The sequence below is a fragment of the Aythya fuligula genome, chromosome 1 (genome assembly GCF_009819795.1).
Source record: "Aythya fuligula isolate bAytFul2 chromosome 1, bAytFul2.pri, whole genome shotgun sequence".
Taxonomy (NCBI): Eukaryota; Metazoa; Chordata; class Aves; order Anseriformes; family Anatidae; genus Aythya; species Aythya fuligula.
In genome coordinates, this window is record NC_045559.1 from 43,318,216 (window position 1) to 43,331,916 (window position 13,701).

Consider the following 13,701-nt stretch of genomic DNA (forward strand, 5'->3'; position numbering starts at 1 on the left):
TTTGGCTGCCCGAGTCCTTGAGTGAAGGCGAATGGTTGTGGTTGGCGTTAGGCCTGAGAGACTGCTAGAGGGAATGCTGGGCACCAGCAAGCGGCATTCACAAGGGTACTCAGGTATTGACTGCACCGTGAACTTTTTCTTGAAGCCTGGTCTATGTAGCCAACCCATTTCTGGGCAAATAATAAAAACAACTGGGTGGAAATCTCTTGGGCTGAGAGGGGTCTGCTCTTGTAGAAGAGTAGAGGTGCTCATGCAGTGCTGTCTGTGATGTGCTGCAACTGAAGCAGTGTGATTACAACAAATGGTAGAGTTCAGAAGAGTTTCTCTGTCAGAAAGCGATGTCAGTCCAGCACTGGTGCCAAGCACAGAGCTGGTTTGATGTCCCTACGATACTCCTGGGCAACATTTAAACATCTCACACTGTAAGGCTGCAGTACGGGCAGTTCCCACTAGCAGTCATGTGCCTTGTGAAGGCAGTCAAGGATGCAACAGCACCTCCATGACTGAGGCTCCTTACAGACCCAGCAGGTGGATCGCAGCCTCAGACCCTTTGTTATCCTCGTTACAGAAAGCAGGCTGTGAGCCTGACAGCACCGTACCACGGGCCACATTTACAGTACGCGGGGTTCCCCTTCTGTGCTTTAACACCCTGGGGAGGCCAGCCCCGCAGCCCACTCCTCAGCCCCCAGCCCTCCTCTCCTGTCCCCTGCCCCCCGTGTGCCCCAAGCCCCCCTCGGGGCTGCCACCCCCTGCCCGCGGCTGCGGGAGCGCAGCGAGGAGGCACCAAAATGGCCGCGGCCGCCCCGTGCCGGCGGCGGGGCAGGGGCAGGAGGCGGGGGCCGCCGGGCCGCGGGGCGGTGCGGGGCAGCCGGGGCCGCCCCGCCGCCTCCGCTCACCGGGCTCCGGGCTCCTGCCGCGGCCTCGCTCCGCCGTCCCGAGCGGACAGAGGGGTAGGAAGGCAGCCGGGGCCGTGCCTCCACCCGCGGCGCCCCGGGGAGCCGCTGCCCGGGGTGACCTCGGCTGGAACCGGGACACGGAGCCCCCCGGGCTGGGGTCCGGCCGTGCCCGGGCTGCGGGGGTCGGGGGTGGCGGGGTAGGAGGAGGAGGCAGGTCCGAGGTCTGTCGGTCTGTCCGTCGGTCTGTCTGTCGGTCTGTCCGTCCGGAGCTGCCGGGATCAGGCCCGGCGAGGGCAAACGGGGTCGGAGCCGGCCATCAGCGGGCGGGGCGAAGGTGTTTGCAGCAGGGTGCCAGGGGGCAGTGTGAGGGGACGCGAGCCCCAAAGGAGGGACTGGGGAAGGGGGCACAGCGTGAGAGAAGTGGGGCAGGGTTTGGGGGGCTGCAGGGACCAGATGGGCTTGGGGTGATGGGAGGATAATCGGGACAGCCCTGGAAGAACCCCAGGGGCTGGGCAGTGCTGGGGGGTTCACTGGAAAGCCTGGGGCTGAGTGAAAGGTGAGATGTAGCTCAGGGACTGCCGGGGCAGCTACGGGAAGGTGTCAATAATCTAATACTGAAGACAGTCTCCTCGTTCCCAAAATTGCCTTCTTGGTCCGAGGCAGGTGCGTGACTCCTTGCTGGGGAAATTCTGCTTGCTTCCCTCTCGCCAGATCGCTCGTGCCCTCTGGTCAGGTCGCAGCTGCTGCGGAGACACGGGGAGTTTTTCTCCTCCTGCGCAGGGAAAGCTTCCTTCTTCCCAGGAGCGGTGCTGGTACGTGCTGGGAGGGGGAGTCCCCAGGCAGGCAAGCAGGAATGGCAGCTCGGGATGTTAAATGGGGAGCTATAAATCAGCAAGCTGCTAATTAAGACCGCAGAAGCCTGGTGAGTTACTAAAGACCTGTATTACTCTTTTCAGAGCTCTGGGCCATTAACAAGCTCCCTGGGACCTGTTTCAAGCACGTGGCTCACAGGGGACATTGCTTGAGAGCACTTTATTTTGGGCATGTTCTCAGAGGTGAAGTTCCCCGTGCCCTGGGGCCATTTGGCAGCCAAGGCCTGGGGATCCCCGGAGGGACACCCTGTGCTGTGCTTGCACGGCTGGCTGGACAACGCCAATACCTTCGACAGGCTCATCCCTCTGCTCCCCAAAGGTGGGTCTGGCTCACTGGGATGGCTCTTGCTGTGTTGCAGGGCCACAGACCTGATGCTTTCTCCCTTGCAGATTGCCATTATGTGGCAATGGATTTTTCTGGCCATGGTTTGTCATCCCACCGACCTGCAGGCTCCCCCTACCATTTTCTGGATTATGTGAGCGATGTGCGCCGGGTAGCAGCAGGTGGGTCGTTGAAGGGCCCTTTGAGGGATGTTGGTTCAGGGGGTGCTCTGTCATTCCTGCTCTTGGGAAGAAGTAGGCAGCATTTACTGCTGGGGGAGGGGTCAGTTCCCTTTGCTTCTCCCCATTCTGATGTTGGCTGGTGCTCTGGTAATGCAAACTGAATAAAAACACATCTTTCAGTGAGGTATGTTTCAGATGGCGACCTTGATGGCGTGCTATTTTTTTCCCATGAGCCTCTCAGAGTGCCCTAAAAATGGTCTGAAGAGCCCGATTTGCTAAACTTGGAATAATCCTCCTTTCACCCAGGCAGCAGACCTGGCTCAGCATCCTCTCTGCTCCTGCTGAGCGCCCTGCAGCAGGGTGCTTTGTCCAGGTCTCCGCGTGCCAGCAGGTGCTGCCCAGTCAGGCCCCTTTGGTTATTGCCACTCTGGTGTCTGGCAGAGTGGGAACGTGCTGTAGTTTGCCACACAGAGAGTGCTCAAGAGCTGTGTGACTTAACTGCCAAGGAAATGAGGTGGTGGATGTGCTTTTTTCTTTAAAACCGGCCGACTTAGCCAGCTCATTTCTGGGTTGGGAAGCAAATTAAGCATTGCAGAAGCCCTCCTGGGAGAAGGGGCCTGTGGTGGTCGAGAAGCAGCAAGATGCCGCTGCTCCGGTTTCTAATGCAGCACTGTCTGTTTTTGTCTGTTGCCACTTAGCATTGCAGTGGAGACGGTTCACCCTGATGGGTCACAGTATGGGTAAGTGGCTCTTGTCCTTGTAAGCTGTGAGATTCACGGAAATATGAGTAGATAATTAATTTACAAGGCATGCTGCTAGGAGCTGGGTTGGAATATTTATTATACTGTGTCAAGTACCGGGTTCTTGCTCGAGTGATTTGAAAATCTGCACCCTTGTTTAAAATGCCTCTGTTTTCAAGACGCTGTGGTCCAAACAGCGTGGCTCTCCCTGTGGGCATTTCCTGAACTCCCTGGAGGGAACAGGGATGGGTTGGTCTAAGGCAGCAGTAGTCACAGCAGGGCTTCCTGCTGCCCCCGGGCTTTGTGGCCTTGTGGCCTGCAGGCAGGGTCTTGGTGGGTCACAGGGCTTGCTGAGGGGAACCAGGACTCTGTGTCCTTCATGTGGGTTTGGTTCCCCAGGGCTGCTCTGTACCTGCTGGCAGTAGTGTTTTAACTGGTAACTCTTCCTTCACCTTTGCTGCCTGACAGGGAGATGGGGATGGGGCAGGCCAGCCTTCTCTCCTTGTGTTCTCCGTGCCAGGAAAGCTTTTCTCTGTAGCTTGGGCTTTGTGCCTCGGCACAAGGTGCATTTGTGCCTCTGAGGCAGCTCCTGCTGTGGGGAAGGGGAGTTCCTGTTACCGGGGGTGTCCTGCTTATAACTGAGCACCATTCTTTGCTTTGCAGGTGGGGCCGTGGCAGGAATGGTGAGTAAAATGTTCCTTCTTCATGGGGTTTGTGACTTCTGCAGCTGGAACAACAAATGGGAGGGGAATAAAGGGGCAGACTGTGTGAGACTTGGATCTCGGGGGAGGAGAGGCCATTCTCTGACTCCTCTCCAGTGTAACAGGATGAAGACAGCACTCAGTGTGCTGCTTTTTGCTTTGTCTCATAATATTTCATCTTTCCTCAGTTCTCTTTCCTTTATCCTGAGATGGTGGACAAGCTGATCCTGCTGGAAAATCTTGGCTTTCTGCTAGCTCCAGAGGTTAGATTTCACGTATTGTGCCCCTCCCTTTTATTAAATAAAAGATGTGGGTTTTTTTTCCATCATTGTTCAAGGAAAGCACTGATGTGACCAGTCCTTTTGGCAGGCACAGACATGCTTGTTGCATGAAGCGTGGTCCCTGCTTAGGGTGGCCCTTGAAGAACACTTGGTAGTGCTGAGCATCCCGTAGTCCCGTAGTGTTGAAATTCACTTGTCTGTACTGTGCTTGTGTGCAAAAGGAACTGGAACGTCTGGCCAAGCAGCTGCAAGGTTGTCTTTTTGCCAACAGCTTGTTGGGTGACCTGGATGCAAGACTGGCAGATTTCTTTTTCTGTTGCTGGCAGGACATAAAGCTGCATTCCCAAAATGCCAGCATGACTCCCAGGTGCTGGGGAGTGGGAGGCAGAAGGGGGGGGACAGAGGGACAGGGTCAGAGAGACAAAAGATAGCAGATTTCCCTTGTTCTTTTGGACACTTGTCCTCAGCTCACAAGTGAAGTGGGAGGGAGTAGGAGAGATTGCCAGGGTGAAAAGTTAACAACTTCAAGCACTGCTGTATAGGTTTTCAGCTTCTACCTTGCCTGTTACGTAGTTCCTTTCCCCCAGGAGTGGGCAGTTTTAATACAATGTCCATAACTGGTAGGAGTTAGGAGAGATGTAGAAGGGTGAAATACCCCTTTCTGCCCTCTTGATTAGGGGTAAAATGACTCAGAAGAGGAAGGTTACTCCTGTGCTCTACATGGCTTTGTTTTAGGACACTGAGGCGTGGCTGAAATCAAAACGGATGGTTATCGACAGGTTACTGAGCCTAGAGGCAAGGCAGCAAGCTCCCAAAGCACATAGCCCTGAAGCAGCGTTGCAGAGGTGGGTTCTTATCTGTCTCTTCGTTTGCTGCCTGTCCTCATCGTGGACGGCTATGGTTGCATGAACAATAAGGTGAAACTGTCCCTGTTCTGCCCTTTCAAGTCCTCTGGAATCTCAGCAAGTCTTTTGGCTTCTGCAGCCAGCTTCCTGCTCTTCTCTGAGAGCTCGCTGTCACCTTGTCATGCCATTTTCGCTTCGCTTCCTCCCTTTTTCAGCAGCGCAATCTCTCTGCCATGTCTCCTCCAGGCTGTTAGAAGCAAACAGACATCTGACAGCTGAGGGTGGGGCGATCCTGCTGCAGCGAGGAGCAACTGAGACACCCGCTGGTAAGGGGCTGCTTGGAGACAGGGCTCATCACAGCACCAGCCCAGCACCGGCTGTAGGAAGGGAGCGGTGCCAACAGCCATCGTCTTCCATGGGGTACGGGGTGCCCTGGCTACAAGTTTCCACAGCCTGAGGGGGATCAATTAGGTCTGGAGGCAGAGCTCTCCTTTCCCAGCAACCGAGGTTGGAATGGGTAAAGAAAAAGACATCTGGAAAGGAGATACCAGGACGAATCCTGCTCCTCTTGTCTCAAAAAGTCTTGGGCAGACCCTGAGGTGAGGGGAAAAGGGGGCAGAGCAGCTCCCTCTCTTCTGACTCATGGAAACCTTGCCTTGTTTTCGTTGCAGGGCTGGTGTATAACAGAGACATGAGAGTCCGTACGGTAAGCGGTGCAGTTCTGACTTGCCCCCTGCTGCTTCTGAGGCCTGAGCTCGCAGAACGCAGAGGCAGGGGAGGCCCACTCGCTGAGCCCAGGCTCTGCCTCCACCCAGCCGTTTACTTACTGCTTCCCTAATTCCCACACCTCTTTTAAATGCTGCTCTTAAAAGAGCCTACACTTGATCATTAACTGACTCAGCTTACAGAGTCACTGGAAAATGTTACCGAATTTTTTAGCAGTTCCTGAGCCCCGGGGCCTCCTGGCCACATTTTCCTGCTGTTAAAACTCTTAAGGCAGCAGATGGATGGATGCTTTAGGTTAGCTTCTTTGTGGGGTCACCCTTATAAGAAGGGGGGAGGGAGTGGAACAAAGTCCCTCACATTTGATACTTTGATAGCTTTGTGCCACTACCAGGCAAGTAGGGCCGCCTCTACCTGTGCTCCTGCCAGGCTGTGAAAGCCGGAGCATTGTACTATCTCCTTTTTAGTAAAAGGATTTTTAAAGCTTTTGCTCTGCTGTGAGATCATTCCCATATGTGCTGCAACCCAGCAGGCAGCGTTGTTGGCAGCCCTGAAACGCAGCTGGACAGAAGGAGCCGTTGCAGAGCCAGCCACTCTTGTGTGCAGCCTGGCAGCTTATCCGGTCTCTGCGCAGCAGCCGTGGGGCCTCAGCCTCTCCTGCCTTCAGAGCTGCTGCTGCCACGGGGTTTGGGGACGTGCTGCGTCCTCGGCTGCTGCCCCTGACCTTTGTTGCTCTCCCTGTCTTTGCACCTGCAGCAGAGTCGCGAGTCCCTCACCGTGGAGCAGTGCGTGAAGCTCTTGCAGAAGATCCAGGACCGTGTTCTCATCATTTTGTGAGTGAGGCACAAGCACAGCCAGCCTGGGAGCCTCAGACAGCTCCTTGTCCCGTTTCCTGCAGCACAATCTTAATTCTCTAGGAGGTCTAACGCTGACTTCTCCACGAGGACTGCCCTGGCAGCTCCTTCCCCCAGCAGGGCACAACCTGTGGTTAGCGTTTAAAGCAGCAGCATGGAGGGGGGAAAGGGACAGAGATGCAAAAGCTGGCTGGGAGGAAAAAAGAGCAGAAATAGGGTGGGGCAGGGCACGATGGACAAGTTAAGGAGCCAGCCCCGGGAGGATAATATTTAACCAGTCTCCACTCCGATACCAGGCAGTGGCCTAAGGGCTTAAATGAACAGTTTGGCAGGCAGTAGCTGCTCAGTCAAGCTGTGCCTTGCTCCTCTGACTGCCACGTACGAACAGGTAACCCTGCTGTTCACAAGCAGCCTATAAAGAGCAGCTGGGGCTGTCACCCCAGGCTGTTTTGGGACACTGCTTCTGCCCCGGACAGCCACAAAGAGAGGCACACCGTGTGCTGTGCTGAGCCTCGCTCTTATTTTTCAGAGCACGAGATGGACTCCTGGTACCGCACAAGCTGGAGAGCAAAAACCACTTTGTGATAGCCCTACGGGAGGCATTCGAGCATACCCTCAAAGAGGTGAGAGCAGCCTTCAGCCTCGCATCTCTGCAGGGCACTGAACTGGGAGCAGCTAGGAAGTAGCTTACCCTGGTGGACACCTGCACTGGGGGATTTGTCCTTAACAGCCAAGTCCTCACAAAGGGGGAAAGCCAAATTTTCTCCTGCTGCTAAAGTCCTGGTCAGCACTGCCCTCTGGAGCTAGCTCATCCCAGTTCCTCTTGTCCCTGTCCTGCCCCCAGTCTCTGGATTGTAATCTCTTTATGTGATGCTTTGTCTGTGGCTGGCATGCAGCAACATAAAATCCAACCCATCTTTGAGGCACCGTTTCATTTAGCTTTCTCCCCTGGTGGGTGCCACAAAGCAAGCGTAGCTTGCCTGAGGGAACACTTTCCTCCTCTTTTATCTGCTTGTGTCTTCTCCCTGCAGCACATCCAGCTAGTAGAGGTGCCCGGGAGTCATTTTGTGCACATGAACGAGCCTGAGGTGGTGTCCGGGATCATCAGCAACTTCCTGACAGCGCACAGCACCAGAGCAAGGCTCTAGGCAGGTTTCACTGCAGCAGCAGCTCAGAACAGGGAGCTAAAAGCAGACTCTGGAGGAATTGTCACCATTCCTACCTCACATCCAACAGTGGCTTCATGATGCATTCCTAAACTGAACTTTTTGAACGGGTGGAAGCAGATCTGCTCATTTGTCTGAGGGAAAAGGAACCTTCCCTCCACTTCCAGCTCTGGCAGTGCAGGGTTAGATACCCATTGGCCTTCCCCTTGCTTACTCCTACCTTTTGCACCCTGAAACAGAGCAGGAACACAGGCACAGGTGTCCTGTGTGGGAGCAGCAGCACCAGCAGCTGCAGCACTGCGAGGGGTGGCTCATTCTCGACTCCCCTCTGAGCATGGTGTGATCAGGCTCTTCCCAGGGTGAGACCTTCTGAAAAACACAGGAGTGCTCTGCTTCTCTGCTTATTTCCATGAGTACCTGAGCTCAGAGCGCCTCAAGCTCTCTGTTCTACTGCTGCTTTTTAAAAAATTGGCTTAAATGAGAGCTCACCTGAGCACACAAGGGCATTTCAATGAGCTCCTAGGGAATGAGACATTAATCCTCTAGCTGAAACAGCTGGGAGAACTACTAGTAATTGAAAAGTTGGCAGAGATGATTTCTGTCCTTCTAAATAAAGACTGATCTACTGTTAACACTGTCTTTGTACAGGAGAGTGGACTTCCTTTCTTTCAGGATGCTCACCCGAGCAGCTAAAGTGCCAATCCTAAGAAGCAGTGATTTTAACATGCTGTATCGAAAGCAGAATGCATGTAAAGCATCCATCTGCCTTGTAAATTGATGCAAAAAGCCAAATGAAGCAAGCAGACCTGGCAATCTCCCCACGCAATGGAAACTGCATTTACAGTGAGTTCTCTAGGGGAGGGTGAACCTATCTCAGCCCAGCTCTGTGGAATTTATCAGCACTTCCTCCTTACGCTCACGGGCAGTCCCTTACTAGGGCTGCGGGCAGTAAAATAAACGTGTAGAAGCCTGGGGTGGCTCCTGTCACACCACAGCAGCAGCAGTCACAGACTGCTGGGGTGAAATGCAAGTTATGTGGGCAGCAGCAAAAGCGCTACCCCACGGCTGGATGTGCCTGCTGCCACCCTTACCTGCCTCCTGTTGAGGCAGACAGGAGGCCTGGGAATTTACCAGTCATTTTTGCCTTTTTTGTTTGGTTGCTTTTAATTCCCAAGGTCACTCCTTCCCCTTCTTCCTCACCCCCAGACAAACGCATAAAGGAGCACCAAGAAATAAGAGCAATCAGCCATGGCTTTTATCACCACCCCAGTCCAGCACGTAAGAGGTTGCTGCCCACAGCAGAGCAAGGGAGAGAGAGGCGGTCCTGCGTGTTGGGGACAGGGCAGCAGTTTATTTACAGTGCTTCAGCCATTCCCTGCCCCTGCAGGGGCTGTGCTGGGCCAATTCTGTCTCTCACCGAGCTCCAGGAAGGCCTTGGGTGGCAGGGAGATACAGGCTGTCCCAGGACACGCCTCTGTCCCCTTGCCCCACACACCCTGGAAAGTGCAGGCATGGCCAGGAGAGCAGGAGGATGCCGCTGCAAGCCAAGCCAGCTCCCCTCCAGCTGTGGTTGCTGGGATCTCCCACTTCAGGTCCAGGGGCAGGGACAGCATGAAGCTGCCTCAATTCCTTGAAACTCGCTGGCACATGGAGTCTGTTGGCATCTCTCCTGCCCTCTTCAGCGCAGGCATCTGAGGAAGCAGCTCGGCGTGGCTCAGTACGGCCTGAACTTGCGCTGGGCTCGCATCAGTGCGATTCTTTGCTTGTCCTCTTCGAATTTCTTCCTCAACTGGGCAATATCTGAAACAGGCAGAAAAAAAAAAAAAAGGGATGTCGCACAGGAGCAGCAGACCTCCCTCCCCCTGGGGAGCTCCACCTCAGCAGACCGTGACGGGTTCAGTCCTGCCACTTAAAGCACACGCTTCCCAGAGCAGGTCCCTTTGCACCAGGGCTAAGTGCAGAGCTGAGGCTCTGGCCGTTCTCCCGCAGTGCTGCAGCTCCCTCTTGGGGACAGAACATGCTAGTTTGCCCTCTCAGCGGCTGCCTCTATACAGACTGACAAAATCTGTCAGAAAGCTGTGATCTGAACGCTCTCCCACAGATTGTTGGGCCAGGTGGTGGCAAGGGCCCACGGGAACTGGTGAGGCCATTCACACCACCACCAAGGCAGCTGTTCACCTGCAACTGGCTGCTGAAGGAAAAAGGGATAGTGTGGTCCACTCTTTGGACCACAGCAAGAGGAAAGAGACAGGCAGGAGGGGACTCGGACACTCACGCTCTCTCTTGGTCTCGCGATGCTGCCAGGCGTAGAAGTTGAGCAGCTCTTTGCGGGCCCTTTTCCGCCTCTCCCTCTCCAGCACCCGCAGGTTGGCGGCCTCCGTCCGGGGCAGGCCAGGCTTCCGGCCCCTCCGTGTTACCTTCACCCAGCCCTCCTCATCTGGCACGCCCTCCTCCTGGGCCGCTTTGGCTTCTTCCTAGAAAGGCAGGAAGGTGAGGTGGCTTAGTGCAGCCGGGCTGCCAGCCAGTCTGAAGCACGGCTCCCCCAAGGTCCCTCTTACACATGTGAAAAGTTACAGCAAGATCTGAAGGAAGGCACGGAACCAAGGACTGAGGTGCTCAAGTCTCAGTCACAACAGTGCATGCCAGGACGCACTTTATTTGTGGATACCAGGGGCGATGAAACAAACCAAACCAGAACCTGGCTGTTCACCACCAACCCTGCCAGCCACTGTGTTTCCCCTCTGCCATTTGCAGTGGGGCCTGGGCACTGAGAGATCTTCTCTCTTCCCTTCCCCCTCCACACAAACTGCTCAGGCTGGGTTCCCCCCTCAGCCTGGACTCACCTGTGCTACCTTCTTGTCATAGTCTTGCATGAAGGTGTCCACCTCAGCCTTCAGTTCTTCCTGATCCACTACTGAGTCTGCGTATCTGGCGATCCACTCTGAGACACAGACAGCAGAAGTCAGCCACAGCCTCTGTTAGAAGCACGCCCTAGCGTGGTGCATTTGAGCAGCTCTAGAGAGATCTGCTGTAGGAAATGACACGCTCCATTCCCATTTCTGTTCAGCATCCCCACTGCCTTAGCTCATGAACATTCAACTTGAGACCCAGGCCACGGGCAGTAAGCAATGGGAAGCTAAATGATGGGAAGAGCTTGCATCTTCCTCGAGCAGGAGCGAGCTACCTGAAGCCCAAGAGGTGCAACATTCAGGGCTGCCTTCCTACCAAGGGGTTATCTTGCAGCCTCTGGTGCCTGTTTATGAGTCTGGCTTCCGTTCTGAGGGTACAAAAACAGCCAGCTTCTCCGCAGCTACATGAAATTGAGGAGATGCGGGGAAAAGCTCTCCTTACATTGGACCAGGTGACCCCATCCTCCTGTAGGGTCACTTAGTCAGGCTCTACAATGTCCAATACAAGAAGATAGCAATAAGATACAGGAAAAAAAGCAGAATAATGAAATATTGGACATCTCGCCAGCTCAGGCTCATCACAAAGAGGCAAGAATGAAATTGGAACATGCTAGGAAGTACTCAGCAAGGAAAAGGTTTCCCCTGCTCTGGCTGACAGGAGGACAGCTGCTGCTTACTTACTGCTAACGCCGGTTTTCACAGGGTGACTGTCCGTTGATACCAGCAGGGGACCTTCCTGTGCCAGGGCCTTGACCGCCTGGACGCTGGCTGGTTTCTTGAACACCACGTACGCTACTCGAAATCCCTACAAGAAGAAGACCCACCCAGGCCGGTCAAATATACATACCAGAGTGATACAGGAAGAAACTGAAGCATAAAAGAGAAATCAAAGCACAAGTTACAGAAAGATGGATAAAAGAAAAAAAGAAGAGAAAGATAAGGCAATGTTGAATCACGTTGCCAAGTCTCCCCACGTGGTTTGTTCTGTAACTCATGCTAAAGAGCACCGCTCAGGAGTTGAGACTTCTTCCCCTTGTGACCACTACAAAACTCCAGTCACCTCCCCCCGAGCGTTACCGTCGCGGTCCTGCGGCCGAAGAACTTGGACCTCTGCTTCTCCGCCTTCTCCCCCGGCCCCGGCTTGTCCCTGACGTCCACGCTCTGCACCGGCCCGCAGCTGCCGAACAACCTGGACAGAGCCCCCTTGGTGCGGAGACCGGCAGCCGAGCGTCAGAGCGGGGCTGGAGCGCCCCGGCCCCGCCAGGAGCCCGTCCCCGTCCCCCTGGGCACTCACCGGGCCGCAGTACGGGGGCACGTTGAGGACGAAGAGGGTGCGGGCGGGCGGGTGCGCGTCGCCGGGCCCCTCCCGCACGCGGTGCTCCTTCACCAGCAGGCAGTGCGGCGAGCGCTGCCGCTCCCCGAACTTCACCGCCAGGGCTGCGGGAGACACAGCGGTCACACAGCGCTCGGAGACGCCCCCAGCCCCCGGCCCCCCCCGCCGCCCCCCGGCCCCTCACCCGTGTATCCCGGCGGCGCCGCTCCCACCCCACGCGGCTCGGCGGCCGCCATCTTAGCGCGGCGGGAAGCGGCGGCAGCGGGGCCCGCCGGGAGCTGTAGTTCGGCCCGCGCCGCGCCTAATGGCGGCGGGGGCCGGCCCTGAGGAGGGGCCCGCCTCCAGGCTGGGCTGAGGGAACGGTAAAGCCCCGGGAGCTACCCCCCTGCCCAAAATCTCAAAACCTCATTTTTTTATTTTTATTTTTTTACCCCAGGTGGTGGTGGGGAACATTACGCGGTCATGGGAAATAACTGAGACGGGCACAGGGGAGTAAAAGGAGGCTGAAGCCAGGGCAAACAGAATAGCTGTTGGGTTACGTCGCCCAACAACGTAGCTTTAGAGGTGTATTTCTACATTAAGTTCCTCTGGAAATCCTTGGCTAAGGACTATGGAAATGCAATGCTACAAAGAATACCTAGGTGGAGTCTCTAAGGAACTGTGTGCTTACTGTTAAGGAAACTTATTGCACACAATCGGTTAGTTTAACAGACCTGAACAGGGAGAACAGTATAAAACAGCAGCTGTGCTTAATGCTAGAGAGGCAAATAAAAGAATAAAGGAATGTTAAGGATATGTAAAAACACCCAGAAGACAACAGTAAGTACAACTGTTCTTAAAGACTCTTGTAAATCAGGAGAAGGTGAAATACAACTGTTACAGAGGAAGTTATATTTATGATTGGATGGAAGAGAAGACAACTCCAAAAATAAAGATCTTGAAACAGGACGTGTACAAGGTGAAAAAACGGTTTGTGAAAGGAAGAAATGATATAAGATATCGAAGTTAATGAACATTTATCAGATGATATGGTACATGCAAAAGCTATAAAAGTATACCAGGCAAACTTGCAAATTGTGGCATCACTTCAGAAGACAGCATATTTTTGAAAAAGCAAAGGAAGTTTGAGAGACGCTATTATGTATTACCAACCACCTGTCCTGGACAGCCACATTGAGTTAGTGCAAACCTTTCATATTTCATGTGAGCTTACAATCTCTTAGTAGCCCCGAAAAAAAAATAAAACCAAATGTGCATAGATGTTTGGTCAGAAGATGGTCAGTGAGAACTCAGTGGAATGTAACAAGATTAGCATGACAATTCCAGAACAGTAAGAAATTTATCAGCTGCAAGGTGAGCTGCTTAAAAAAAGTCTAGCATAACTGCAGGTTACTCTTCTTTCAAGCACCCACTGAAACAAGCAACACTACAAAGAACTAGAAAGCTGACTTCAGAGAGCTGACTGATGACAGGAGCAGGCAGAGCAGTGCACAACCAAGACATTGCTGTAAGACAAGTCATAGAGTGGCATTTAGACAATCATTGACCTGAACAATTAAAAAAAAAAAAAAGGATTTACTGCACAGATCACAGAGATAGAGAACAAAGCAGTAGTTCTTCCAAGGAAGTATGTTAATGTCATCATAATTCATCACAGATAACCTAAACAATGCATGATTTAACAGCAAGTTACAAAATGCACCTTCATATTTGGCTTTTGGAATGGATATAAATCAATTAAAAAACTTGCTTCAGTCTCCCCATTCTTTCAGAAGAGACAAGATATGCAATCACGATACACGTCTTCACATTTTCAGCCTTATCATCTTATTATCTAGCTGGTTATGAAAGCACCCTACTTTATCTGGAACAGGTAC

At 53.7% G+C, this 13,701-nt stretch overlaps 2 protein-coding genes across 2 annotated transcripts; one reads left to right on the forward strand and one right to left on the reverse strand.

Moving 5' to 3' along the window:
- The first annotated feature begins 1,612 nt into the window (after window positions 1-1,612).
- Window positions 1,613-8,209, forward strand: SERHL2 (serine hydrolase like 2). Its single transcript, XM_032198925.1, has 12 exons — window positions 1,613-1,708; window positions 1,853-2,087; window positions 2,159-2,272; window positions 2,971-3,012; window positions 3,676-3,695; window positions 3,902-3,976; window positions 4,730-4,839; window positions 5,086-5,165; window positions 5,511-5,545; window positions 6,319-6,395; window positions 6,946-7,039; window positions 7,448-8,209. Exons 2-12 carry the CDS (start codon window positions 1,940-1,942, stop codon window positions 7,562-7,564), a joined length of 912 nt encoding a protein of 303 aa, XP_032054816.1. The 5' UTR covers window positions 1,613-1,708; window positions 1,853-1,939; the 3' UTR covers window positions 7,565-8,209.
- A 606-nt stretch (window positions 8,210-8,815) lies between these two features.
- On the reverse strand, window positions 8,816-12,071 carry RRP7A (ribosomal RNA processing 7 homolog A). Its single transcript, XM_032196532.1, has 7 exons — window positions 12,009-12,071; window positions 11,786-11,928; window positions 11,569-11,694; window positions 11,173-11,296; window positions 10,426-10,523; window positions 9,858-10,056; window positions 8,816-9,382 (listed from the first exon to the last, which is right to left on the reverse strand). Exons 1-7 carry the CDS (start codon window positions 12,058-12,060, stop codon window positions 9,297-9,299), a joined length of 828 nt encoding a protein of 275 aa, XP_032052423.1. The 5' UTR covers window positions 12,061-12,071; the 3' UTR covers window positions 8,816-9,296.
- Between the last annotated feature and the right edge of the window lie 1,630 nt (window positions 12,072-13,701).

Bases quoted from the DNA above. Each gene is read 5' to 3' on its own strand.
- SERHL2 (XM_032198925.1), top strand. From the start codon at position 1,940: ATGTTCTCAGAGGTGAAGTTCCCCGTGCCCTGGGGCCATTTGGCAGCC. The intron at 3,977-4,729 runs GTTAGATTTCAC...GCTTTGTTTTAG, and splicing joins GCTTTCTGCTAGCTCCAGAG to GACACTGAGGCGTGGCTGAA. The intron at 5,546-6,318 runs GTAAGCGGTGCA...TTGCACCTGCAG, and splicing joins GAGACATGAGAGTCCGTACG to CAGAGTCGCGAGTCCCTCAC.
- RRP7A (XM_032196532.1), bottom strand. From the start codon at position 12,060: ATGGCGGCCGCCGAGCCGCGTGGGGTGGGAGCGGCGCCGCCGGGATAC. The intron at 11,929-12,008 runs GTGAGGGGCCGG...TGTCTCCCGCAG, and splicing joins GGCGCCGCCGGGATACACGG to CCCTGGCGGTGAAGTTCGGG. The intron at 9,383-9,857 runs GTGAGTGTCCGA...TGCCTGTTTCAG, and splicing joins TCGCGAGACCAAGAGAGAGC to ATATTGCCCAGTTGAGGAAG.